The 24,978-nt window shown below is 48.6% G+C and overlaps 10 protein-coding genes across 10 annotated transcripts; 3 read left to right on the top strand and 7 right to left on the bottom strand.

Moving 5' to 3' along the window:
- Nucleotides 1-236: 236 nt before the first annotated feature.
- F9C07_3591 (uncharacterized protein) lies at nt 237-929 on the top strand (the record flags this gene model as incomplete). The annotated part of the gene is made up of 1 exon (XM_041285756.1): nt 237-929. One exon carries the CDS (start codon nt 237-239, stop codon nt 927-929), a length of 693 nt encoding a protein of 230 aa, XP_041145892.1.
- A 341-nt stretch (nt 930-1,270) lies between these two features.
- Nucleotides 1,271-4,298, bottom strand: F9C07_1510105 (sugar transporter). Its single transcript, XM_041291713.2, has 9 exons — nt 3,535-4,298; nt 3,280-3,479; nt 3,026-3,216; nt 2,890-2,974; nt 2,646-2,839; nt 2,549-2,590; nt 2,441-2,497; nt 2,010-2,394; nt 1,271-1,947 (listed from the first exon to the last, which is right to left on the bottom strand). The coding sequence occupies exons 1-9, from the start codon at nt 3,617-3,619 to the stop codon at nt 1,612-1,614; spliced, it is 1,575 nt and encodes a 524-aa protein (XP_041145891.1). The 5' UTR covers nt 3,620-4,298; the 3' UTR covers nt 1,271-1,611.
- Nucleotides 4,299-4,408: 110 nt separating this feature from the next.
- F9C07_3589 (putative C6 transcription factor) lies at nt 4,409-6,162 on the top strand (the record flags this gene model as incomplete). Its single annotated transcript, XM_041291726.1, has 3 exons — nt 4,409-4,912; nt 4,972-5,344; nt 5,417-6,162. The coding sequence occupies 3 exons, from the start codon at nt 4,409-4,411 to the stop codon at nt 6,160-6,162; spliced, it is 1,623 nt and encodes a 540-aa protein (XP_041145890.1).
- Nucleotides 6,110-8,715, bottom strand: F9C07_1510422 (uncharacterized protein). The gene is made up of 5 exons (XM_041291712.2): nt 8,298-8,715; nt 8,069-8,223; nt 7,401-7,979; nt 6,957-7,332; nt 6,110-6,888 (listed from the first exon to the last, which is right to left on the bottom strand). The coding sequence occupies exons 1-5, from the start codon at nt 8,596-8,598 to the stop codon at nt 6,194-6,196; spliced, it is 2,106 nt and encodes a 701-aa protein (XP_041145889.2). The 5' UTR covers nt 8,599-8,715; the 3' UTR covers nt 6,110-6,193.
- A 3,159-nt stretch (nt 8,716-11,874) lies between these two features.
- F9C07_3587 (PLAC8 family-domain-containing protein) lies at nt 11,875-12,475 on the top strand (the record flags this gene model as incomplete). Its single annotated transcript, XM_041291725.1, has 3 exons — nt 11,875-11,965; nt 12,039-12,136; nt 12,239-12,475. 3 exons carry the CDS (start codon nt 11,875-11,877, stop codon nt 12,473-12,475), a joined length of 426 nt encoding a protein of 141 aa, XP_041145888.1.
- A 487-nt stretch (nt 12,476-12,962) lies between these two features.
- Nucleotides 12,963-14,837, bottom strand: F9C07_3586 (putative mitochondrial processing peptidase beta subunit). The gene is made up of 5 exons (XM_041291738.2): nt 14,646-14,837; nt 14,467-14,592; nt 14,336-14,413; nt 13,581-14,275; nt 12,963-13,513 (listed from the first exon to the last, which is right to left on the bottom strand). The coding sequence occupies exons 1-5, from the start codon at nt 14,793-14,795 to the stop codon at nt 13,123-13,125; spliced, it is 1,440 nt and encodes a 479-aa protein (XP_041145887.1). The 5' UTR covers nt 14,796-14,837; the 3' UTR covers nt 12,963-13,122.
- A 58-nt stretch (nt 14,838-14,895) lies between these two features.
- F9C07_2283187 (nucleoside-diphosphate-sugar epimerase) lies at nt 14,896-16,794 on the bottom strand. The gene has a single exon (XM_041285753.2). It carries the CDS (start codon nt 16,146-16,148, stop codon nt 15,180-15,182), a length of 969 nt encoding a protein of 322 aa, XP_041145886.1. The 5' UTR covers nt 16,149-16,794; the 3' UTR covers nt 14,896-15,179.
- F9C07_2283186 (rRNA 2'-O-methyltransferase fibrillarin) lies at nt 16,795-18,573 on the bottom strand. The gene is made up of 3 exons (XM_041291737.2): nt 18,160-18,573; nt 17,799-17,953; nt 16,795-17,736 (listed from the first exon to the last, which is right to left on the bottom strand). The coding sequence occupies exons 1-3, from the start codon at nt 18,248-18,250 to the stop codon at nt 17,029-17,031; spliced, it is 954 nt and encodes a 317-aa protein (XP_041145885.1). The 5' UTR covers nt 18,251-18,573; the 3' UTR covers nt 16,795-17,028.
- A 253-nt stretch (nt 18,574-18,826) lies between these two features.
- On the bottom strand, nt 18,827-19,636 carry F9C07_3583 (uncharacterized protein; the record flags this gene model as incomplete). The annotated part of the gene is made up of 2 exons (XM_041291736.1): nt 18,827-19,321; nt 19,376-19,636. 2 exons carry the CDS (start codon nt 19,634-19,636, stop codon nt 18,827-18,829), a joined length of 756 nt encoding a protein of 251 aa, XP_041145884.1.
- A 1,946-nt stretch (nt 19,637-21,582) lies between these two features.
- Nucleotides 21,583-24,215, bottom strand: F9C07_3582 (Rad21/Rec8 N terminal domain protein; the record flags this gene model as incomplete). Its single annotated transcript, XM_041291735.1, has 7 exons — nt 21,583-22,356; nt 22,416-22,991; nt 23,043-23,532; nt 23,606-23,740; nt 23,795-23,935; nt 24,050-24,086; nt 24,197-24,215. 7 exons carry the CDS (start codon nt 24,213-24,215, stop codon nt 21,583-21,585), a joined length of 2,172 nt encoding a protein of 723 aa, XP_041145883.1.
- Between the last annotated feature and the right edge of the window lie 763 nt (nt 24,216-24,978).

Here is a 24,978-nt window from a genome sequence, read left to right as displayed (position 1 = left end):
AGGAAAAGATATGCATCTCAAACACCGTCGCCGGTCCACATTTCCAATTTTATACTCGTCACCTCAGTAGTACAGTCTTAGCCCTTTAGACCCTACCTACCACTCCACCAATCTATTATAAAGCACACTAGACCCCCTAGATAGAACCGACTGGGCCCCTACTTCATCTGCCGATCCCATAACTATATATTAGTGACCTTAGTTTCTATACTTCTCCATCCCAGATCTATCCCAAAATGACAAAGTCCAAAACCCCAATGATCGAACAATACTGGCACAAAGGCGGCCTCTGCGGCGTCATTTCCCGCGCTGCACTCCGCACGCTCCAATTCGTCTTCGCCATCGTGATTGCCGGTCTCTACGGCGTCGACCTAGCCCACGCAACAGAGGTCAACGCCCGTGCCCCTTCGCAATGGGTGTACGCCGAATTCGTCGCCGCAGTCACCGCACTCACCTGCATCGTGCACTGCTTCATCACCGTTACCCACGTCGCATGGTCAGCCTGGGACTTCGTGCTCTTCGTGCTCTGGCTGGCCCAGGTAGGCACGTTTGGGGCAATTTATATCTCCAATAACGTCCTAGATGAGTATAAACAAGCGACGTCGTCGATACCCCGTATGCGCGCTGCGGTCTGGATTAGTCTTGTCAGCATGGTGCTGTGGTTTGCGACGACTGTTTTGGGTATTGCGTGGTGTTGCCGGACACGCAAGGTCACTCGGCGGACGGATCAGGTTGAGGCTGGTAAAGAACAGATCCTGGAGAGGGATAGTGACGTGGAGAGTGGTTCGATCTGTGACGAGAAGAGAAGCATGGCTGCAATTCCTGCTGCTATGGTCGCTGAGAAAAGTGTCAAGGACAAAAATGGCAGCAAAATAACGTCTGAGATTAACCGGTCGGATTCTGATGTCTCCCCTCCACCATACTCTTGATTGCTCCGTCCAATGCCGACGATTCACCATTCTCCTAACCGTTGCTACTTTCGGCGCCACATTTTCCGGTCGTTATCTTTGTTTCTGGCTGATAGAGGCCTGCTATGGGATTGCTGCTGCATGATAGTTAGGTTATACAAGGAACCTACCACGTCGGTATAAATGCCCCGATCAAGACGCCCCTCTCCTAGGGTCTTTATTCAATGTTCTGGTCAAATGCATTCCACCTTTGCACGGTTTTGGACCGACTAATACGTCATTGTCGAGCTACACGAGCATAGACCAATCTGACATGGTTTGCAGCATATTACATTACAAGATGCAATTGGTGCTAAAGATCACGGACGACAATGGAGATCAGGGCGATGCTGGTAGCGGAAGTCAACTACGACGCAATGAAGAACTTGTTTTATTCACCCTGGTTATATCTTGTTATTCCTTTTGTCAACAGCCAACAGACTTTTAAAATACCTAATGACTTATTCAACGAACCTCACACATGCTTAAAAGAAGACCTGCACTTGTATCAGGGTATACAATAAAATCTTCACTTAGCGTTCTTCAAACAGATATACACGTCAAGATCTAAAGCAAGTCTGACTAAAAGCATTCAGCCATTTAACAACAGCCGAGACATTTCTTCAAACATCGTAAAATCATAATACAAAGAATAATTCATAAATTAAACCTTCTCAACATGTTCATCAACACCGTGATGTTTCTCTAAGCTCTCATCAGCCACCACGCTCGTACGTCTCAGGACCCCAGTATCTGCGACAAGACTGGCGCCATGTCCATGCATCTTCCGCTCCTTCTGAAGCTCCAAGGAAAGCTTCACGGCGCCCTTGTCTGGATGTGTGAAAAGGTAGTCGATCTCCTCCAGACTCAGCTTGGCGGTTTCGGGGTAGCAGAAGTAAACAAGAGGCACAAATGCGAAATTGGTGCACATAAAGATGAGGTATGCCTTCCACTGGAGACGGTTGATAATTACGGGGGTGATCATGACAACGAAGAAGTTCTGACACTTATTAGTATCTCCCCTCTCTTTCAACAGACTAAGTGGAACCCAGGTGGACTTACCCAAATCCAATTTGAAGAAATTCCCACTGCCGTTCCCTTAGCTCTCGCATGCAAAGGCAAGATTTCCGGTACATAGACCCATGGAATGCAGTTGACTGATGCACCGAAGATAAGCATGAAGAGGAAGAAGAAGGCAACCGAGGCTGATGAGGTAGCGTGACCATTTTCCTTGCCCTTGAAGCTGAGAAGGATTGAAACCATCATCATGCAGATTCCGAGGCCGAAGGAGCCCCACATCATGGGCGTTCTGCGGCCTACTCTATCCACGAAGAAGGTAGGGAAGAAGCTGCCAACGACAAACATGATCTGGGCGCACCCTCCGATGATCATGGAGAGGTTCTTCGTAAGGCCAACATTGGTGCTGAGGACCGTCGGGATAAAGTATCTACGGTTGTTAGTCGGAAGCTTGACGGGGAGCATAGGAGGCGTACACTAGAAGGTTGATACCGCCGAGCTGGTTCATGAATTGCATTCCATAGCCGAGGAGACTGCGACCTTTATTAGTTTGGTACTGGTGTGAGATTGGAGAGTACACGTACACTCTATGGCCTGTGCAAACTTCGTCGCGCTTGAGGATATTTCTGTTGCCGGTGAGCTTCTCATTCTCAGGAAGTGGGGTTAAGCAGGGAGATATACCTCCACTTGTACTCTCCATGTTTGGTCTCAATAGCAAGAGCCTCGAGGATCTCGGCCTGCTCGGCGAGAATCTTGGGATCGTCTTTTGGCCGTCCGTATACATCACTCAGAATCTGCAGCGCCTCATCGTCACGTCCTTCCTTATAGCAATACCTCGGAGACTCGGGGAGGCCGAAAACAAGTATAATAACGACCTTGAAGCGGTTAGAATCGTTTCACCGCAGTTGGATCAAGAAATACGAACAAATCCAAAGAGCATCTGACACGCAATTGGCAATCTCCAAGCAATTTGGCCCCCAACAAAGCTCATTCCATAGTCGAAAAAGTAACTATAAGGTATGAGCATAGGTATCGTACGACATATTGGAAGACTGTATTACCTGACGACAATGCCCACACCCACCAGTAAAGGCTCGCTACACACAAGCTTACCGCGCTTGGACGCCTCACAGAGCTCTGCTTGATACATGGGCACAGTAGAGGTTTCAATCCCTGTGCCGATACCCGTCACGAAGCGACCAACCATCAAGTGTGGAACGGAGAATGCAGATGTTTGCAAGGTGGCACCGATCTGAAGACGAGGGCCACAAGTTAGCAACAGATCTATCACTGTTTGATCTCCAAAAAAACTTACAATCACCCAAACCATCGCAAGCCACATTGCTTTCCTCCGTCCGAGCCAATCGCCTACTAGGAAGTTCACAATGCAACCGGCAAAGCATCCTAGATTGTATATGGACACAATGATTCCCATCAAGCTGTCTCCTGGATTACCCATGGTGTCGAGAAAGTCTTCATTCTCGACAATTCCGGAGAAAACACCTTGGTCATATCCTGCGAGGGTCAGCGATTCCATCCACGGATGGCTGTCTGCGATTGAGTCGATTACCAAAGAGAATAAACGCCATTCCACAAGCCGCCCAAATGGCAGCTTGGAGGGTGAACCCCGTGCCGAATATATTGAGCTTCACCATTGTGCCTCACGATGTCGCGTGGGTCTATATGGGGATAGTCTAAGATAGAAAATCTGGGGAAGTGGACCAGATGGAGATATGGCGCAGTACGGGGTAGATAAGATTTATACATGATCACAATGCATGTGTCCAAACTGGGTCAAATGTGGTGTATACGAGTCATCATGTCACCTGTAAGTGTAACTTGACCAGTCGGCAAAAAACTGCCCCGGATGCAGAAGAGCCGACCAGCCCAAAGAGGCAGTCCGAGCCACCCGTTACCCCAGAAAGTGGCCCTACCCCGCAAGAGTCTAACCTCAAAACGGGGGATCTTCGCCCTCAAAATTGCCTCTGCTCGTCTTTTTAGACGTCATCACCGTCGCCAATCCCCCAACACGGACTCTTTCCCCAGCTTTTCAGATCGGTGTGGAGCCATTGGTGGAAAGAATCAAGGCTATCGAAGGTAACGTCGCCATCGGACCATACAATCCACGGACAAGGCCCGCCTGTTTAGCCGAACCAAAGAAATCAGATAAAGAACGAATCGATCTTGGCGCCGTCCTAACTGCCGACTTAAGGGGAAGTAAAGGCGAAAGGCAAGTGTCTTTAGCCGAATACCCTTAGTTTTATTGATAGGCGGTCCTCGGCTCAGGAACCTTTTACCCAATCAATTCTTCTTCCCGAAGATCCCAACGTCAATCCCTCCCCAAAGCCTACCCCAATTTCTATCGGGGTCTTGGCCCGTCTTTGTGCAATTCCAAACAAAAAAAAAGGTTCCTTTATCGTGAGAGACAACGATCAAATTGAGCAATGTTGTCCGCTGAGCCGCCTCCGAAGCGCCGGCGAGTCTCGAGCACCGCCTCGCAACATCCACTGCCCGCGGAGGAAGAGCAGTCACCGGGTGCGAATGAGATAACTCACTCAAATCCAATTGATTATCATGAAACTCAACCACTCCCTCCGCAGAGCTACGATGGCATCAGCCACAGTTCTCCCGCATCGGGAGGGCCATTCCAGTCTCCCGGAAGCTGGTATCAGGATGGCTTCTCTCAAGATCCAGGATTCCTCGCCTCCCAGGAAGAACTACGATGTATCCTTTTCTCGCTGGCTTATTCTGCTGCTCCAACGCGAGCACCAAGCCCCGATGCCGGGATACTAGACAGGCTTGGAGACAGAGGGACAGATCGACTAGGCATTGACATGGTGCCTCAATCCCACCGGGAAAGGCAGCGGGAAGAATCTCACCGGTCGCCTTTTTCAAATAGCAAACGTATTAAATACCTCAAGAATTACGTGACTGAGGTAGCTCCGTGGGTAAGTGCACCCTGTGCACCATCTTTGGTCCATTTCCTTTATTAATTGACACCCGGTAGCTCGACATGTTTGACTCGCAATGCACGTTCCGTCAGCAGCTTCCGGCACTAGCGCGGACATTTCCCGCTTTGTCTTACGCCATTCTCGCCTTCTCGGCACGGCATATGGAACGCAAAGAGGGTGTTCAGGACTTGTTCGATAGTCTTGAGCTATACCAGGAAGCAATAAGACTCCTAAGCCCGGTGCTGCAAGTACGCGATCCGAAGATTGTAGCCGCATGTGTACTACTTTGCTGTTTGGAAATGATGTCCGCTCGAGCGCAGGATTGGCGCCGTCATCTCGAGGGTTGTGCTGCTCTATTTGATGCCTTCGAGATTCATGGATTTAGTAACGGGCTACTTCAGGCTGTGTTCTGGTGCTATGCGAGGATGGGTAAGCTTTGCTTCCCCTTATCTCAAAAGTATATTCGGTCTCCATTATGTACAAATCTAATCATATACTCAGATCTTTGTGGTGCACTCATCTCGGATGGTACCCAAACTACGCTTCTGCACCCTTCCAAGTGGCTTCCCCCGGGCTACCAAGAAGAGGATGCATATCAATTGTTCCAAGATGCTAGGTCCCCTGACATGCATGCCAATTATGCTGTGTATCTCTGTATGAGAGCAACTCAGCTCGTCTCAGATCGCACGAAATTTGTGGAGTTGCATGAACAAAATGGCTGTAACCTGGAAGCATTCTGCTTGCGCTGGGTTCGGTTGTGGGACGAGCTACAACGATGGTTTTCGGAACGGCCGAGCGAATTGCTGCCAGTCCAGACGATCAACCGTAAGCCTTTCCCACATATTCTGTTTGTTCAATGGGCTGCCATCTCTTCAAACCAGCTCTACCACACGGCATGCCTCCTGTTACTCAAGATGATGCCCAAGGGGATCAGATTGCCGCGATCACCCAGTTTATCCATGTTATGGCATGCGCGACGAATCTGTGGTATCTCTCTAGCAAACCCGCACCAGGGGTGTCTAAATAACGCCTTACAGCCACTGTGGATTGCAGGGCGGTTGTTTAGCCATGCGTCGGAGCATAAGGAGATCACAAAGCTGATCCGAGACATTGAAGCTGAAACGGGATGGGGGACGTGTTGGCGGATTCGAGATCTGGATATTGCTTGGGGTTATAGTACCCGCCGTCGCACATCGAACGATCATGATCAACAGTTCTCCACTGCCCGTGAGCCGCCGCGAGTCTAACCATGAATGCCTGCCCTAGCCAGACACTTTTTCAAATGCCGTCGAGAAAAGACCATTCCTCTCGGAGGTGGCTCAGATATTCGCCGGTATCCCAACCGGTAATTTCACGAATGCGATTAAAGCCTTGCAAGATCTCCTGTTGCTGTGATTCGTGCGTCATATGCTTTGCTGCAAGAAGGAGAGAGGCGAGCAAGCACGGGTCCCAGCCTTCACGGGTATCATTATTCAGCGCGATGCCGCAGATACGGTATGCGTGCCACAAAGGAGATAGGACTGGAGACTGCGGGTGATTTAGCAGTGCAGTTCGTGGCTTACATTGGAGCAACAAAAGCATTGCAGTATGGTATATCTGGTTACTAAACGTTCCAGATCCATTCGCGAATAGAAGCAAGGGAAATTCGCTCCCTTGATTGAGTACTTGGTCTCTCGCGTCTATCTCCACCATTGGTTCGAATTCTAGCGGCCGCAAATGGTGCCATTGCTCAAGCTCCCCAAAAGCTTGCAACCAATTTTCCGTCACCTCATGCGAAGTCGCAAGAGGATGTGGTATCGCCTCTTGATGGCATAGGGCTAAAGCCTTCCCACATAACCACAAGACAGCATTGGTATAATGGCTTACCCTTTCACATACATCCTCGGTACGAGATAACAATGATAGGCTGGGGATCGGGAGCATTGGGAGCGGGATTCGAAGGGGGACATCGTTAGCGAGCGCCACTCCTAAGTCTGATAGGTATCATGTTAGTTAACTAGTGTAAACATCAATATGACAGAAAGTACAACGTCGACCGTACCTATACGTAAAAACATCCAGTAAGCAGTCGATTCAATGTCCTTGATATAGGCATGCTGAACCAAGTGATTTACATAAGGCACATCCCTATTCACCCAGTCAATCCACGCTTTTGGAACATCAGTGACTAGAGTTCGAATTTCTTCGAGAAGGGATAGCATTATAAGCTCCGTGAAGTCAGGATGATTGTGGTCTAGTTGGTCCAATTGGTTACTCTTTCGAAGGGTCAGCTGCTCAAGACCTGCTCTGTTCCAGTGACCTCGTTGAATGATGCACGATTCTGAAAGTGATAATATCGCAGAGAGAAGCTTTTCGGAGCTCGTTGCCATTTGAATTACATTAATTCCAAATGGGTGTCGCAAATCACAAATGTCAAGCTATATTTATCAAAGGAGAGCAATTAGAAAAGCTTATATATGAAGGTGGCAAACAAGAATGTCCTTACCCAAGTAGCAACATGGTAGCGGTAATGGCGGAGAAGTTCCAGCTTGCGAGCTTCCGATTCAACGCCAGTACTCGTCATTATGGAGGTTGACAGTTCATTTATCCTCGTATGTCCGGGATCGTCCAAAAGTCTGGTAGTTACTGCTTGCAGTGCAATTTCCTTTACCTCCGAGGGACGGGAATTCATCAGCGACGATAATGCGATATTGGGACTGGGAAGCGACAGGTTGGTCGACTCCGATCTAACATCGTTAGAACCAGCTGTTGATCCTAGAGCCAGCAGGCCTTGCACAGCATCATCTTTGTCCTGGTGAGGGGTCCCATCCGGGGATATTTTCAAGCCTCCCCCCCAGTGTGATAAGTCCAAGGTATCATGATGAATACTACCCCCATCACCATAATGCTCATCCAAGTCAATTCGGTTATCCTTCCCAACACTATCTTTCCTATCACCGGCGATGACTACTGCACTATCTATAGGAGCACTCTGATGATGTGCCTCTGGGATGCTGGCAACGGGGGACGGCGAATCCTCCACGGAAGCATCCGTGGTACAGCCCAGTGGATCTTCCTGGACAAACTAAACTCAAGAATCAGTATGCACATACAACGAATATTTCCCCAATCAAGAATGCAGTTCAATCTTAGAAAGCAAAAGGCACTACCCACTTTGATCTTCTCATAATTTACTTCAGGTTTGGGCGTGCGCAGCTCACTTGCAGTGACCGTGAAAGTATTCTTCTGCAAGAAGCTAACCTGTAATCCATATTGACAGTCTAGGTTCTTCTCGATACAATTTTGGCAGCGCGGTTTTCCTTCGTCGCCTAAAATTTGAGGCAGGTTCAATTAGTGCCGCGCTACACCGAGGGTCTGGTTTTCGAAACATAATATTACTCACATTTCCGCCGTCGCTTTCGACACCGTAAACACCCGGTCCTGCATCTCGTAAATTTAGGGGCAGTTTTTGTTGGAGAGCCGTCGTCGTCCATCGTCAGGAGCGTTGAAAAGCAGGAGTCAAGATAATCACATTTTCGCAAGGACGGGGCCTTGGGGCCTGGCAACGATCTAAATACGGAAAGCGCAAGCGTCAAAGGAAATTCTGGGGAACTTTCCCGACCGGATTTCCCCACATTATCGGTTCCTGTGGTGGTTCCAACTGCCGTCCCGGGTTTCCCGATTTCATTCTTTTCTCTTTTCATTGACCTAATATAGCTCGTGCGATATCACTCTTCCATCCCGTGTCATAGTGTTTCCAATATAGACCCTGCGCCATTACTGGGTCGTTTTTGAAATTGACAGCAAAGAACTAATAACAACACCGATTTGTTACTCTCGAGACTCGAGCAACGAGTAACTGTCAAGATCAATAACACCAGCAGTTTACTAAACCTGAAACATGTTCTAGCGAGCAAAGTGACTTTTCCGGGTTCCTTAATGACCTCATCCTGGTGGAAGAGCCAGTTAATATTTTGTCCACCGATACACAACCGTTGGCCAAATTCATCAGTCAAGAGAAAGGGAGAGGAACGAGCTGCATACGATGTTCCCAACTATATAATGCAAGAGACAAATTCAGAAACCATCCTATTCGTTCATCGTTACCTCTCGCTGGTCACTCCAGATGATTTAAACGGTTCGATAAACCATCAGTAAGGGCTGGAGATCAGTGAAAATTACCAGCTCACCCAGAGGTCTGATTGCAAACTGGCACTCAACATAGAGGGCACACACACAGTCAACCATAAGCGAGAAAAACTATTCCGCGCAGTCTCAGTGTTCTACGTGGTATCTAATTCTTCTAACGTTATATTATTTCAGAAAAGTCACTCCATGCTGTGGACAGATAATGAATCCCACAAATAGCAAACAATTGTCCCTGGATACAGCATTGATATGATCCTGAAAGCAATTGCTTACAACCACCCATACCCTAGTCTTCACTGTTTTCCCTGCGGCCCCCAGCCGAACCGAATCATTCTACAATAAAATGCCTTCTCTAGTCTCTATACATCGCCTGGTTCATTCAAGGACGACGTGAGTACACCGGACAAACTTCTATATCGAAAAGGCTATCTGCTATGCCTGGGTCCCTTTTCACCCTGTGAGACACCAGCTATATGAATTTAACAGAACTCTATATATCCGTCATACCGGGATGTCCGACAGAGACCTGCGATTTTCCGCTATTCCAATCTCCGGCCGTTTGCCCCATGTGGTGAAGTCTCACATAGGCTGTCCCTAAGAAGGCAAAGGTCATCTTGCGAAATAAGTCCAACACTGTCACTCCCTCGAAATAGATTGTCACTCAATATCATCGACGTTCCGTATTCAATATACATCCCGGCGGCATTTTCGTGTTAGAGGGAATTACTACTAGTACAAGACCTATGTCGACCGACACAGTTTCCAGTTTCTTAGACAACAAATCCCTTCTGGAGCTTATAGGCTCAGTCCAAGTGCTTCCTTTGGATTCTCAGCCTTCCAAGGCCGCCCGGAACGTTTCAACGCCAATGTTCGTATTGACATATCAATACCTACCACTTCAATCAATAAGATGATTGTATGGTGAATGTCTACTGCGATCCAAAACACCGCCGTTTTACTCTTGAGTCCCTCCTCCAGCTGAAGACAGCTTTACAACGCTCGTTCTCGTCGTCGAGCAGCGCACTTGTGGTTTTGACCAATTGCTTATTATAATAACACATAATGTGTAAATTCTTGCTATTAATTTGCACTCTAGGTATTAAGTCTATGTGTGGCAGACAATGAGTCATTCAGACTGCAATTTCCGCTCCCTTACTCCTGACTACTTATCTCTTTAGTAAAATCACATTGCAAGTCAAAGGCTGGAAACTATCAGTCCAGAAATCATCGACCGTCCGCTGCGCTCGGGGTTAGATCGAAACATCCATCTAAAGCGAATGGCAGTTGCACGCCCGGGGAGTCACGAATCGGGCACAAGGAGGCTGACGAGGTACCAATCAGCAACGGTATACGAATTACCAGCCACTATTCGGTTCAATCAAATATTGGTAATAGTACAGGCTACATATTCAAAGTGCGCCACTTGATATATATCCTTTCAAGGAAGATGGTGCTCTGCGGGATAAACAGAATTTTCTCTCTACAGCAGTGGAGTATCTCTCTAAAGGCTCCCATTCCGAATATAATCCGGTTGACAGCATTCAGCCGGCAGTCTCTTTCGGTATCTCTCAAGTGAAACAAGTCCAGATAGAATGATCAAGGGAAAAGGGCAGGTGGCCCTCCAGGTCTAGGCAGCACACTCTAAATTGATTAATGTTTCTTAAGATTGCCAAGCGAGTACCCACCCGGCAGGCACTAGCACTCTCCTTAACCACACAGTGTGCCCTACAGGCAAGCTGCCAGGCACGAAACGTCCCCTACATAGAGGCTCAAAACATGGAAAGAAAAAGAGAGAGGAAAACTTTTCGAAGGGAGACACCAGCTCTCAAGTATTAACAAGCTTAGTCTACTGCAAGGGGAACGACAGAGATCCTTGATTCCCCAATCATGGCCCATTGAACGGTCCACAATCTTATCTAATGAGTTTGTTATTCTTAGCGATAGTTAGGTTGCATTCTATTAGTGATGCAAACTCGGCTGCATGGCTGCCTGTACTACGATCCATCCTTTATATTCCAAGCCAAGCTTTCAGGGATAACAGAAACAAATTAGTGACAATAAGAGAAGGTTAAGAGAATAAAACTCGATCTGTTCGTAAAACACGAGCCAACAACCCGAACTCACCAAACTAGTAACCCAATATCAACTGATCGACCCGGTGAGGCTCGTATTTCAACTTTACAAAGGGGGCTAAACAGCAATCCGTGGCTTCGATGGACCCAAGCTGAACCTCTCAGAACGTTAAGTAGAGGCCAAGGACAAGACACGAGGATCAGCGTTCCTCTATCGCAATCCAAGCAAGACCCTGTGCCAATCTTCATTATTCTCTCCGTGACCCTTAAGGGTTCCGTCTCGGGTCTTTCACGGTTTCACCTTCAAGTGCTTAACTCTTTCACAATTTCATGTGCCTTTTTCCCAAGTGATAATTATGTAGAAGAGTGTCTTTGTGGAAATGAGACGATTCTCAAACCGTCCAAAGCCATGTCGATCCAAACGGCCCTGCCTGTTTGCCTAGAGAAGGTCCACAATTAATAGGACTCTGTTAATTTCAACCTTTAAGGCTTGTGAAATGGGTACATCAACAACGATGTCCGTGCTTTTTTTTTTTATTTCCTTTTTTTTCTAGCCAAAATGGCAAGGAGCAGCAGAGTATATAAAGTCTTTAAGTAATTCCTAGTCCTTATTAAATCCCATAGCCCCATTCTTTCATTTCTACCCTCGACACTCGTTTATATACTCCCAACGATACCTTCCTACAACGACCTCACATACTCACACAGTCAACTACACCTACAACTACACCAACCACCAAAACCCAAAAATCAAGAAAAATGGGTGTCCCAGAATCCGAATCCCCCGCCGTCCAACAGCAAAATGAATGGTCCAACGGCTTCTGGGACTGCTGCTCTCCCGCAGGGACCTGTATGCTCTCCCCCAGATAATACCCCTACTACTTATACAATACATAACGAAAGCTAACGTATACCGAACCCAGGCTTCTGGGGCTGTTGTCTCCCCTGCTGTCTCTTCGGTAAAACACAATCTCGACTCGAAGACCCCCAACTTAAAGAATATAGTTATATGAACGGAAATGTACGTACCTACAAAGATACATACAGACATAGCTCCACCCCCATCCCACCACCACCATACCAGCCACCCAAGCCCCAGAAACAACAACTAACAAAAAAACAGTGCTGTCTCTACTACCTAACAGCCCAAGTAGGTTTCCACTGGGTTCTCCTCATGATTCGCCGCGGGGAGATCCGCCAACGCTTCGGCATCGAGGGCTCCGGTGTCAGCGACTGCTGCTCGTCGTACTGGTGTCCGTGCTGCGTGATCGTGCAGCAGGAGAAAGAGATTGAAGCGCAGAGTGAACGCCTGCAGACGGGGTATCAGGCACCGGCGGGTATGGCTTATGCGCCTCAGTGATTTGAATTTATTCTGGATTCTGTGGTCTGGGGATTTGGTTTTGTTGTGAAGAGGGTTCTTGCTTGGAGATGCAAGGTTTCTGTCATTCTCTTATCTAAATTCTTTTCTTTTCTTTTCCTGTTTTCTGATGTGTTGTTGGCTCTTGGTTTTAGGCTTGGGAATGGGCGTGTTTTGATTCCCCCTATGACTTGGACTTCTCTTTCGTTAGGTTTCTTTTCTTTTGTTGATATATCCCTATGGTGGTAATGGTGAATAATGAGACGAAGGATTGATTGATGGATTACTAGTATAGGGTTTCAATCTAGTCTCTGTTCGTTCAATACTAGTAATAGCGGAGGCTTGTATGGTGTTCCGTTGTAGGTTACTAGAGTAAGTGTTAGCAAACATGCTACTTCTGTCCATAGGCTAGCCGCAGGTTTTACGAAAAGGTTCTACTGACATTCTCTACACACTACCATATACACAAAGTACAATGGACCAGGTAACTCGTGAACAAAAGAAATACAGTTTTAAGTATATCAGTGACAGTTGTGTACTGTACAAAACACGCTACCTCGGCGACTACCACCTCATCTATCTATTAATCACCAAATCAAACGGAACAATGGCCATAACTCTGAGACACGCAAATCCTGCTAACCTAGCATTTACAGGGTGTTACGGCTGGTGTCCGCGCGGATACGGTTGTAGTCGAGGAGACCCTCAACGCTGCCGAAGGCGCTGACAGCGACGTCCTGATCCCAGATGCGGCGGTTGGCAAAGTCCATGACATCCTTCTCGCTGATCTGACCGATTGTGCGCTCAATGTCCTCGGGGGAGAGGCGGCGGCCAGTGGTGATGATTTGGCGACCAATGTCTTCGGCGACGGCGGTGGTGCCGTCAAGGGAGAGGAGGATGGAAGCCTTGAGCTGAGCCTTGGCACGCTCAACCTCGGCAGAGGTGACGTTGAAGCACAGGCGAGACCACTCACGCATGGCGAAGTGAGTGAGGTCGTCGAGGGCGGTCAGGTTCTCAGACACGAGGTAGATACCCCAGAGACTAAGAGCTCATCGTCAGCAATGCAATCGAACAGCGAGGCTGCAGACTCAGCGAGATATATACTTACCCAGTGTCGCTGTAGCTGGTGGAGAAGCTCATGAAGCTGTTGGCAAGGCCGTGGTGCTCAACGAGGGAGCTGAGCTTGCTACCGAGGTAGGGAGAGTTGCCCATGGCACGGTCCCAGTTGCCAACAATGGCCTGGGCGACGAGGGCAGTGAAGTAGTCATCGTCCTTCCAGCTGACACCCTCAACGGCGAGGGCAATGTGAGCAGTGGGGATGGTGTCATCACGGAGTCTCACTTCGGATCCAATGAACTCGGGGGTGCGCTTCTGCTCAGCGGTGAGGGCGAGAGCAGCAGAGGTAGGGGGCTTGCTGGGGAGGCTGCCGAAGTGCTCCTCGGCGAGGCGGACAAGCTGCTCGTGAGGAATACCACCGGCACCAACAAGGACCATGCGGTCAGCAGTGTAGTTGGTCTTGATGTAGTCAACCAGGTTGTCGCGGGAGATGGTCTGGATGTTCTCCTTGGGGCCGAGGATGGTGCGACCAAGGGGCTGGTTCTGGTAAGCGGTGGCGTGAAGGTGGTCGAAGACAACCTCCTCGAACTGCTTGTCAACCTCCTCCTGCTCACGGAGGATCACGTCCCTCTCACGCTCAATAGCACCAGGCTCGAGCTTGGAGTTCTGAAGGATGTCGGCGAGGATATCAACGGCCTTGGGAACATCGTTGTTGAAGGACTTGGCGTAGTAAACGGTGTTTTCTCTCTGGGTGCCTAGTTAGTTTCCGAGCCAATTCTGGACTCTTATCATAATCCCGGGTCGTACCGATGTGTAGGCGTTCAAGTGAGCGCCCATGTTCTCGATCTCAAGCTCCAATTGGTGCTGGCTGCGCTTGTTGGTGCCCTGGAAAACTGTTAGAAACATGTCCACTGCTTAGGATTGGGCGAAAGAAATACCTTGAAAGCAAGGTGCTCAAGGAAGTGCGCGGTTCCGTTGGTCTTGTCAGTCTCTGCCCTGCTGCCGGCATCGATCCACACGCCAACAGTCGAGGTCTGGGCCCATGGGGAGTACTCAGTGGCGATCTGAGACCAGTTAGTGATCTTGCGAAGCGATTGAGCATACTTGATTTCCGTACCGTGAAGCCGTTGGAGAGGGTGGTCGACTGGGTGGTGGATGGGAGGGTAACCGGGGAAGAGAAGCCTCGCTTGACGGGCTGGATGGACTTCAGAGCAGCCCGGCTCCGGAGAGCCTGGTTGAAATTAAATGCTAGGCGCCGGGAGGCCATTGTGACAAGAATTAAGGTGGATGTGGAGGGAAGGGGAGGGATGGAGCAAAGGTGCAACGGCTGTAAAGACGGTCAGCCCTGGAGATGAGAGGTTGAAGTTCGGGAGTCAAATTGTTCGCCAGCCCGTCAGCCAATCACATGACCCGCTTTTCCAAACCACTGTTTTCGATCCCGACTGTTCCCTAACGCTCGATTCGGCCATTGAACCGCGACAAGCGATGGTTGAACATGAAGTTCTTCTCTTCCACGAACATTTTTTACACTGATCTTGATGGCATACAAGATATTCTTATAACTCCCCTTGTTTTTCTATTCAAGGAAAAGAAGAAATATTCATATTCTCGCTCATACTAACTTTACAACAACACTCACACAACAGCAGCCTCACGCAAACCGACTCGCATATTGCCTGATATTCTCAATCATAGGAACATCCTCCGCAAATCCCAATTTGATCGCACGATCCGTCTTGAAATTAGGTGTCCACGTTTGCACAATCTTATCAATAGCGGCATCGTACTTCTCCTCCACCAATGCTCTTCGTTCCTTACCACCAATCTCCTCCAGCGCATCCAGCATTTCCTGAATACTAACCTTCAATCCGGGGAGATTAACAGACCTCGACTCCCCAAAGGCCTCCTTCGGAATATCCTTAGCATGCAAGAGATTCTTCACCACCGTATAAGGAGAACAGATCCACATCTCCGTTTCCTTACTGACCGGAAGAATCGCCTTCTTCCCGTTAAACGGCTCCCGGATAATATCACTTGCAAAGCTGCTCGCAGCCTGCGTGGGCTGGCCAGCTCGAACAGTGACTGTTGGAAGACGCACTGCTCTACCATCCAAAAAGCCCCTCCTCGAGTAATCGTTCAACAATGTCTCAATGATGAGTTTCTGCGATCCGTAGGAGGACGACGGCACAGGAGGGAAGTTTGTTTCATCGATGACGAACCCAGCAGAGGCAAGACCATAAACCGCCAAGCTGGATGTAAATACCACTTTCACTCCGGGCATAACGGCCCGAAGTCGGTCTAGGATATATCGGGTGGCATCGAGGTTGACCCGCATGCCCAGCTCGAAGTTCGCTTCGGAGCCGCTGGACATGATTCCGTGTAGCAGGTAGACGGTGTCGAAACGGTGAGACTCGGTAAACATCTCGTCAACCACCTTCGGCAAGGTGAGATCCGCTTGTACACATTTCACTCGCGACGTATGTTGAGCAGCGGCAGCAGCGGGAATGGCCGGTGTGACAATGTCTGTGAGCGTTACAGTAATATCAGGGGAGCTCGAAAGGAGGGCGGAAGCCAATTCCTGGCCCACGTAGCCGTTTGCGCCGGTAATGATAATCGACATGTTGGTCTATAAGACTAACTAACTTCCAAAAGTTGGTCTTTTATTCTCGTAATGATTTGAAAGGGATCAAGGTAGACGTAAGCACAGGATACAATCCGCGGGGTATATATAGTTTCTCACGAGACTGCCTGAAATCCGATGAGAATATTACCGTGACTTAAATAGCAATCATCCCAGTTGTCAAGACACTGCGGGGTCAGAGGGAGAAAGTAATTCTCAGCGTGTGATGATCCCCGCTCTCGGTCTCTGCAAGGCCCCATAATCATGATGGTGTCAGTTACGAAAGGCTGTACTACGCAGCAATTCCGAAGTGAACAAAAAGGCGTGCGGTCGTAGTCGGAGAGTAATCCGATTACCGAACCGCTCAAGGATCGAAAACTCTATAGAAGCAGGGCCGGACCAACGGCGAAAGTCCGAGAAACCACAACGTAGTCCACTTCATATGCTGCTGGCATGGAAATTACCTAGGCATCGAGTTCTTTGGGTGACAATGTGGGCTTCAGACAATTCGTCTCTCTTCTTCTGTTTCACCAAGACGCGGTGGACCTTCTACAGAAGTGAACATAACGGAAGACGGCACGCCCTCCCATGATTATGGCACAATCAACCCGAGGTACCGTCTAGAAGATGGCAGCATGAAATCTAGGTAAGTAGCAAACGTATAGTTCTCTATTCCTTCCCAAACAGCCAGCTAGATCCCATACTGAGCACAATATAGTAATCGAAATCGGAACATGAATATTTTCTGACTCAAAAAGTACATTCAGAAGAAACCTCGAGATAGCAAAGAGAAACATTTCAGCATATCACAGAACACTTGACGCCAGAAAAAAAGCATAAATGATTAAGACATGAAAAGAGACCAGACCCCCATTTTCTTTTATGCAGAACGCTTGTAGATACCAGCAACGATACAGTGATCACGTTCGAAAGGCTCCAGAGTCAACTGCTCCTTGGGCTTGATCCTCTCCTCTCTCATCTTCTGGACTTCGCGGGTGAAAACAACCTCAGGCTTGGCGGTACTGTCGATACAGTTGGCCTTGACGGAGACGATGACACCACCACCCTCCTTGAGGAACATGTGAGCGTTCAGGCCAACAATACGAGCCTGGTCGGGCTGGGCAACATCGGCGAAGATAACGTCAACCATAGGTACCAGCATACGGTAACGGAGGGGGTGACGTGCGTCATCAACAATGGGGACGACGTTGGTACGGTGGGTGGCCATGCCGATCAGGTCACGACCAGAACGGTGAGAGAACTCGACGGCGTAGACGTTACCAGTAGGTCCAACAATATCAGCAACGTGACTGACGGAGGTACCGCTGGCAGAACCAAGGTACAGAACCTTAGAGCCAGGCTTCATGTAGATATCATCGAGACCACCCAAGACACCGGCAGCAAGCTTGGAACGGAAAGGGTTCCAGACACGGTACTCGGTCTTGGTAGTGGTACCATCCTCAGTAGGGGTTTCAACAGCAATGCGCTTCTCGCCGTAGACAGCCTCTCCGGGGGTCAGGTTCTTAGTGACGAGCAAATCTTCCTTACCGCCACGAGCGACGAAGATACCGGCATGACGGTGGGGTTCCTAAAGATGACCGAAGTCAGCTGCTGAGATCCTTGTAACACTGCGGACTATGAAGCACTTACAATGACGACCTTGGCACCACCCTTAGCACCACCCTTAGCACCGCCGCGAGCGCCACCACGGCCACCGCGACCACCACGTCCAGGAGGGCCGCCACGTCCACCACGACCTCCACCGCGGGGTCCACCACGGCCACGAGAAGCACTTCCGAGTCCGCCTGTAGATCATCGTAAAGAGATCGTATTAGCCACACCATTCTCCTCAAGGGCACAGCAGTTCGAGCAACTGTCGCAGATATCACCCTCCATAGCGAAAGAGATCTGACAATGGTTTAAGGGACAGATTTCGAGGCCAAATGGAGGGCGAATGCTGAGCTTCAAGGTGTCTGCTTGCTGTCCCAGATGGAACTGATCGTGAACAAACCTCTGCCACCACCACGGCCACCGCCGAATCCACCACGTCCACCACGTCCACCAGGGGGTCCACCACGTCCGCGAGGAGCACCGAAGCCCATTGTGTTATATGAATCGAATAAGATCGACTTTAAAATGAGGTTGAATAGGTCTCGAATGGGGTTGCTGTATTAGCAACGAGAGCAGAAGAAATTTTTCCCGGAAGGAAGAAATTAAGTCCGCTCGATATGGGCGAAGTTGTAAATCGCAAGTGTCACTGGACCTTTCGAAGCAGCTGGTGCAGAATTATCGCACTTGCACTTGCTTTCAGTAATCGGTCGAGGCCGTGCTGCTCGTCGTTGTTGCGGTCGAGATTTTTCTTGAGTGACCGTCGGAACTTTGAAAATCAGAATGCGCTAGTCCTCATGGGGACTAGACCCCGACCTCTCTGTCGTGGGAACTCCAAGTCACGTGGAGTGGATAGATAGCGAGATCACCTGATTCGTACAAGCCCTGCGCCAATTGGATCTTGGGGAGAACCGTGGAGACATTGACGGTGACGGTCACTACAGGTATGCTCAGAATTCGGCCATAGGAAACTTATACGTATTCTTCTGACTTTATAATCTCGCGACTAGGTCATGGCAAATCATACAGCATTCCAACCCCCAATTATATACATTATCAAATCCCAGCAATCACCGTTTTCCATAAAAGTAGTAGTTTGCAGCATAATCAACAGTAAACTCCGATGGCATGTCCTTACATGTCTTCGGCGGCGATCCCGCAGCAGTGTCAACCCGGTATACGCCGGAATAGTCCCCTACCGAGCCACTCGTGGCTGAGAGATAAAGCCATGCAACGGCCCCGTTGTTCCCTTGAATGGCATTCGACGGCGCGTCAACCTGCGCCTCTTTCTTTGTTCGTGCAATGCCATACTGGTGTGTTGTCGTGGTGTCAAGGTTAAACACGGGGGTTGAGCCGTCAAAGAAGTGGTGGCCCATCAGATCAAGGTTTGCCGGTGGAAGGCGATCGGATTCACTGCTTGGCATGGGTATCCTGTATGCTATATTCGGTAGCATGTTAATCATATCCGAGAAGCTTCCTGCGATGCAAGTAGCGTTGTAGAGGTTTGCAACAGCGCCAATAGCTACAGGCGTCGAGTTTGAAGATGGTGTCGCACAGGTATAGTTCTGTCTGATGTTAGCTTCGGTGTGACCCGCAGGTTAAAGTTGAATCTCATTTACCTGTGTACCGCGCCCAAGTGCGACGTATAGAAGCTTCTGATCTGAGGGAGAGGGTAACCCGGACGCCTGTGCCGGCAGTTCAACGCTGGATGTGTCGCACGTGGCCGTGTTGAGTATGTCCTTGGAGTGCTCGATATGCTTGCTCACTCTCCCCAGGTACTCAGATAGGTCGTTTGAGAAGTTGTATGCATTGTCGAAGAATGCCGGTGCCGCAAAAGAGTATGCCGTTATACAGGCAATGAATACAAATGTTGAACGCATTTCAGACGCTTTAGCCAGCCAGCGGCCACGATGCCAGTAGTTTTATATGTAAAACGAATGTATAAGCGTGAGATAAAACTGTGTGGATGGTAGTTGAACAAGATTCGAAAGGACAGGACAGGCTTTTCAAAGGCCAGTTGGTAGGCAGTAGGGTAGACCGAGGAGTCTCCTCGTGGCTGATAAAATAGTTCGATGAGAAGGGGGGTAGGGAAAAAAAGGGCCAGCCCTAGACAGTTGACATTCACGTTGAGTGGAGAGGGTATCAAGACGGATGCTATTAGGAAATGAAGATCAGACAATTTGGATTTTGTTTGCAAAGTCGAGGGCGCTCATATATAACGTTATGCTCATGTTTGCCGTCGGTGTAACAGTATGCACAAGTCATACAGGCAACCATCCAGAATTCGAAACTCGAAGTGTAGTATCTATAAACATCATCGAGTGAGATCGTCCCAGAAGCCGCCAACAGAAAGTATATTAGATGAAGCTTCGTGATTGGTGTTTAGAATGCGCTGACTGCAATCCTTCAACTGGACCAAGATCACTAGTCTGACGTTGTACTATGTAAAGGACAGGGAGTGGGCGGGCGGCTATTGCTGCAGCATACCGGTCCTCGTTCGAACGTGATTGGCGTATCTAACGATTGAAACCGGATCTAACACAATGTGCCGGGGCGCTAGATGTGGCAGGAAATCCGATGAGCTGATTCGTGAGGCTTCCTGCATGTAAATCTCCGAATAATCTTAGGATCTAATTATATCGGTCGGTGGGCAGGTCGGGCGCTTAAATGACTGCCGATGTTGGTTAGTGTGCAGAACACAGAACTGGGATATGGCGGGGCTTTTCTCCATCAGCCGACCCTTTCCCTGTCAGAACGGCAATTGCTATCGTTCGAATTTGGACTCCTGCTATTTTTAGGGTGGACTTGACCATACCTATTACCTACGTCTATCCAATGCTAGTGGACACCGGTCCTTGCCGCAACCTTCCCCGCGTCCTAATGATCATGTCCAATACAACGACCTTCTCAAGTCCTTCCGAAAAGCTTAACGTATTAATCTTTCTAAAAATACAAACATTACTTGCAGTAGTGTGATCCCGGGTTAATAATAAATCCTGGTGATTGTAACGTGCACCTAGTGTTGCTTTGCTGGCTCATAGGGTCGGCGTACATCCATGACCAGAATAGCGCAATTAGGGAAATTAATCTTGTAGGTAGCTGTGGCTCACGCCTCTGTCTAACGGCTTCCTTGCTTGCAGGACAGTGATTGGAGGGGAAACGCATATCGTCGGTTGTCTCGTCAATACTTATTAACCCTGTTTCATTACGCACCGGGAGAAAGATATATATGCCGTATAATAGCAACACAGCCATATCCCTATTTGATAACACCGTGATCTTATTTTAGGCTTTCTCTCTTATTTGATCCTATTTGGATTGCTAGAAATTGTCATTGCGCTTTTTTGTACATCTCTGTATGGTAGATAGGGTTAGAGACATAAAACAAGGAGACAGTGAGAAAGCAAAACTTTTGTATCTGAGTATGTGCTTGTCGATGTGTACATTTTATGCATAGGTAGGAAAATGAACGTGAGACATCGAGAAGGCTATGATAGAATGGCGTCAACTTGGCAGATAATATTACAGAAATTGAAGAAGATTTAGGTGTGTGGTTTTGAACGAGTCCGGGGATAAATGGAATATATCAGAAGAAGAAAAAGAAAAGCGAGAAAAATTGCAAAATAGTAGAGACAATACCGCGAGGAAATCATTTCATGAGATGCTGGCATTGTGGCTTCCATTTCAGAAACCCAATTGTTGACTCGAAGTCAATTGCTGCTTTATCAGCCAGGAAATAACCGATAATAAGGTGCAGGTGGGTATCCGTGAGTGTTTCCGAAATCCAATTGTAAAATCAAAGTCGAACACGATGTCGATCGTAGGATTACATCTCTGACAGCTGTAGAAAGATCTCTCCAAACTCATATCGAACATGATACCGAGTGCTCCGGTCTTCATAATCCTCCTGGCGGACCGATAAGAAACCTTTAGTTGCAAGTGTAAGTATATGCATCAAACCCTGAGTGGCTACAGAAGGGGAGGTTTCTGACGGTGGCAAAAGTGCTGAAAAACCAATTACTTTGCTGCCATAAAAAGTGGCTGGTGAGTTGATGAAACCGTCTTCATCCGTTGCTCCAACATGTTCCACGAGCATGGCCTCGAGCTTCCTTGTTAGAAACCCGAGGAAGTTCAGGCTTTCTTGGTCCAGGCTGCACTTTGATAGGCGATCTTGAAGGGTCACCCGACCACGGTACGTGATTGCGTTAGCGTCATCTCCAGTGTGTCCGTGGCCAGCGCTGAATGGTTCAGTCTGTAGATATTGACTTAGGTCAAAGTCACTCATGACGTCCATGTCATCATCTCCGGGTAGCACCAAGCGGTCGAAGGCCTCTGCGTCGAAGGGGAAACCTCTGCCGGCAAGGGGACTTGCGCTAGTTAGACGGTTGCGTGACCGTCCGCGTCCCACCAGGTGAGATGCAGTGGTGTCCCTGCCTCGTGAAGCCGAAGGATCGCTCACATTTGCTACTCCCCGGAGGCCACTTGCAGCAGATGACCCGTGCTGAGAGCTCTGAACAGATGCTGTGATATTCCATGGCATCTGAGATGAGAATGAGTTGTCATCGCGAAAGACGGACGGCGCATGGCGACCAATTTCAACCTGCACATTCTCCGTTAGAAACATCCAATTCAACCATATGAACAAGGGTAGTGGCATACATCTTGCCAAATGTCATGTCCATCCACTACCCCACCTCGACCGACTTGTTCTTCATATTCTTCTCTGGCACGGACACGGCGCACATCAGAGTCTTCACTCTCATCACTAGGAAGACGACTCCGCTTGCGCCCTTTATGTCTTACAGTTGGGTTTAGGGCAGCATAGAGTTCTTCTCCCGAGAACTGCTGCAAAGGATGTGGTACTTGGGATGCACCCAAGCCAATCCCAACTGAACCAATTCCTTGGCCGAAAACCCAGTAGATGGCATTCTTTTTTGCTTGCGTTGGAAGCTTATTCTGCCGTTTCTGCTTCGAAGCTATAGCCATGTTCTGCACATAATCGCTGTTCATATTACCCAGATCTGTGTTTCTCAAGGCAGTTCGGTCATCTAATGTTTGTAATCTAGGGGCTCGCCGTTTCTGGGGCATAGCCGCCACGGCCTCATCTGTAATAAGGTTAAGCTCGTCGGTTGATTCAGACTCACTGCGGCGTCTTCTAGTAGCTCGACTGGCATGGACTGGCCTACCATCCTGATGCTTGATGGTGGTCTCTATTCTTTCATCGATGGGCATCGACTAAGTAAATAAGGTCAGAAAATGCTCATCTCTGAACCTAGTAGACCTTACCTGATAGTCAAATGTGGGATCATACAAACCAATATTTGCCGCTTCACTCTGGAGTGGTGCTTCACTGGCGCGTCGACTCATTCTTCCCTTTGCCGTTTGGTGATGCGCCTCTCCAAGCTCGATGAGATTGCCATCCTCGTCAAACTCAAAGTCAGGCTGAAGAAGGATACCACCTTCCTCAGCGAAGGTTGTAGCTGCGAGGCCGCCCAGATCGATACTTCTTTGGACAGAGCTGGGTACATTGGTTTCGGAGTCAATTCCACCACCATCCTTCAGTATCATATTATCGAATGAGAAACTAAATCGTAGACCAGGGCTCCCTGAAAGAGCAGACTGGCTGAGGTCTGGGGTGTTCGGCCATAGGAGGTCGGAATGCTGACTTGTAGCAGTATCAAAGGGCAGGCAAAGTCTAGAAAGATCCATTCCCATCCCGGGAAGATCGCTCTCTGGCAAGAAGGACGGGTCGTAAGGTAGGATAAGCTGATCGGGCCTAAGATGCCATCACCTTAGTGTGTGCCTTGAAATAGTTCTCAACTGACAATCCATTTCCCTGGATAACGTACCTAGACTTTCCAGCAGTTGGATCAAGCCCACCCCCGGGTAGAACTTTCAGCAGTGTCCGCATTTTATCGTGCATTGCTTGGACATCCGTAAGAGCATAGCCACACTGTTGGCTGTACACTCGTGAGACTCCATAGCTATAACAATTGTCAGCTACTAGGCTGATGCCTTATGTTGACTAGGAACCGTACAGCAGATTGCCCTGAAGCCTCAGCGCCATTGGCGCCTCCGGGTCCATTATAACATGACAAGCTTTCGGAACGTCGACATCCAATATAGCCTTTCTATTGAGCTTTTTGCTAATGGACCTTGACCCCAGGGTTGCGACCAGCCTATAAGCAGAATAGTGTCAGCCAATGACAAGATGAACCTCTTTTGCTCAATATGCTATGCTCTCAGTCAATGCTTAATGGTATAGGCGGCTTTAAACAGGAAAGTTTGTATACCATATCGTGGCGACCCCATGGTCGGGCGACGTGAGCACTGAAACGAAGCGATATGTCAGTAAAAGGTCGATGCTGCTCTGAAGATCTCAAAGCCATGTAGTGAATGCAAACCGCCCAGCGGGGTGAATCACAAACGGCGCTACTTACTTTCATGACTGTAAAACATTTTGAACTCCCACTATCTTGTGGAACCAGAGTCGTAATATAAGTGCTAGTCCAGAGTTTCTTCTCAGACTCAACTTTGGCTATCGCAATACCACGCGTTTATCGCGCCGAACGTGATCGATACCTTATCGAGCCGCGCAGAAGCGTGAGATTCGGGGAGTGCGCCTTATATCCGAGTCTTCTTCAGTAGGCTAGGGTCCGATGATACCCAGCCTGTACTATGAGATAAAAATGCTCTCGACTAGTTGAGTCAGATAGGATTCTGGATTCATCACTCACGAAGTCAATATGTAGTTGTCTCACATCAATACTTGGGATAAAATCGCGAAATGAAAGAAATCCTTAGATTGCAAACGTTGGGGTTATAATTCTTGCATGAGGTCGAGAGGAAGTGGTCAGGTTGTGGAGAGAGGATGATGGATTCCAAGCATAAGCTTGGGGAACTATACAGGTCCTGAGAACGACATTGTCCTTAATGGATCCTGAGGCTGCCAACGTTCCCTGAACACATGACCACCAAAGTATTCATGCCAGAACTTGATAGAAAGTCTGAATTATACAACCCAATCACTTTGAATAAGAACGAAAGATCAGTACTATACATACCACAAACGATTTACAGATCACACCCTTATATCCGTATCAGGAGCACCGAAAGAAGAAAGGAAAGAAGCGACGATACATGAGCCGATACACCGAAGGATTATAGGACGAGTTGCTTTTTTAATCCTCCTTCTATTCTTTGCTTTCCATAAGCACCGATC

Source organism: Aspergillus flavus, chromosome 4 (genome assembly GCF_009017415.1).
Source record: "Aspergillus flavus chromosome 4, complete sequence".
Lineage (NCBI taxonomy): Eukaryota > Fungi > Ascomycota > Eurotiomycetes > Eurotiales > Aspergillaceae > Aspergillus > Aspergillus flavus.
The sequence above is the reverse complement of the archived record's forward strand: the minus strand, read 5'-3'. Positions and strand labels throughout refer to the sequence as shown.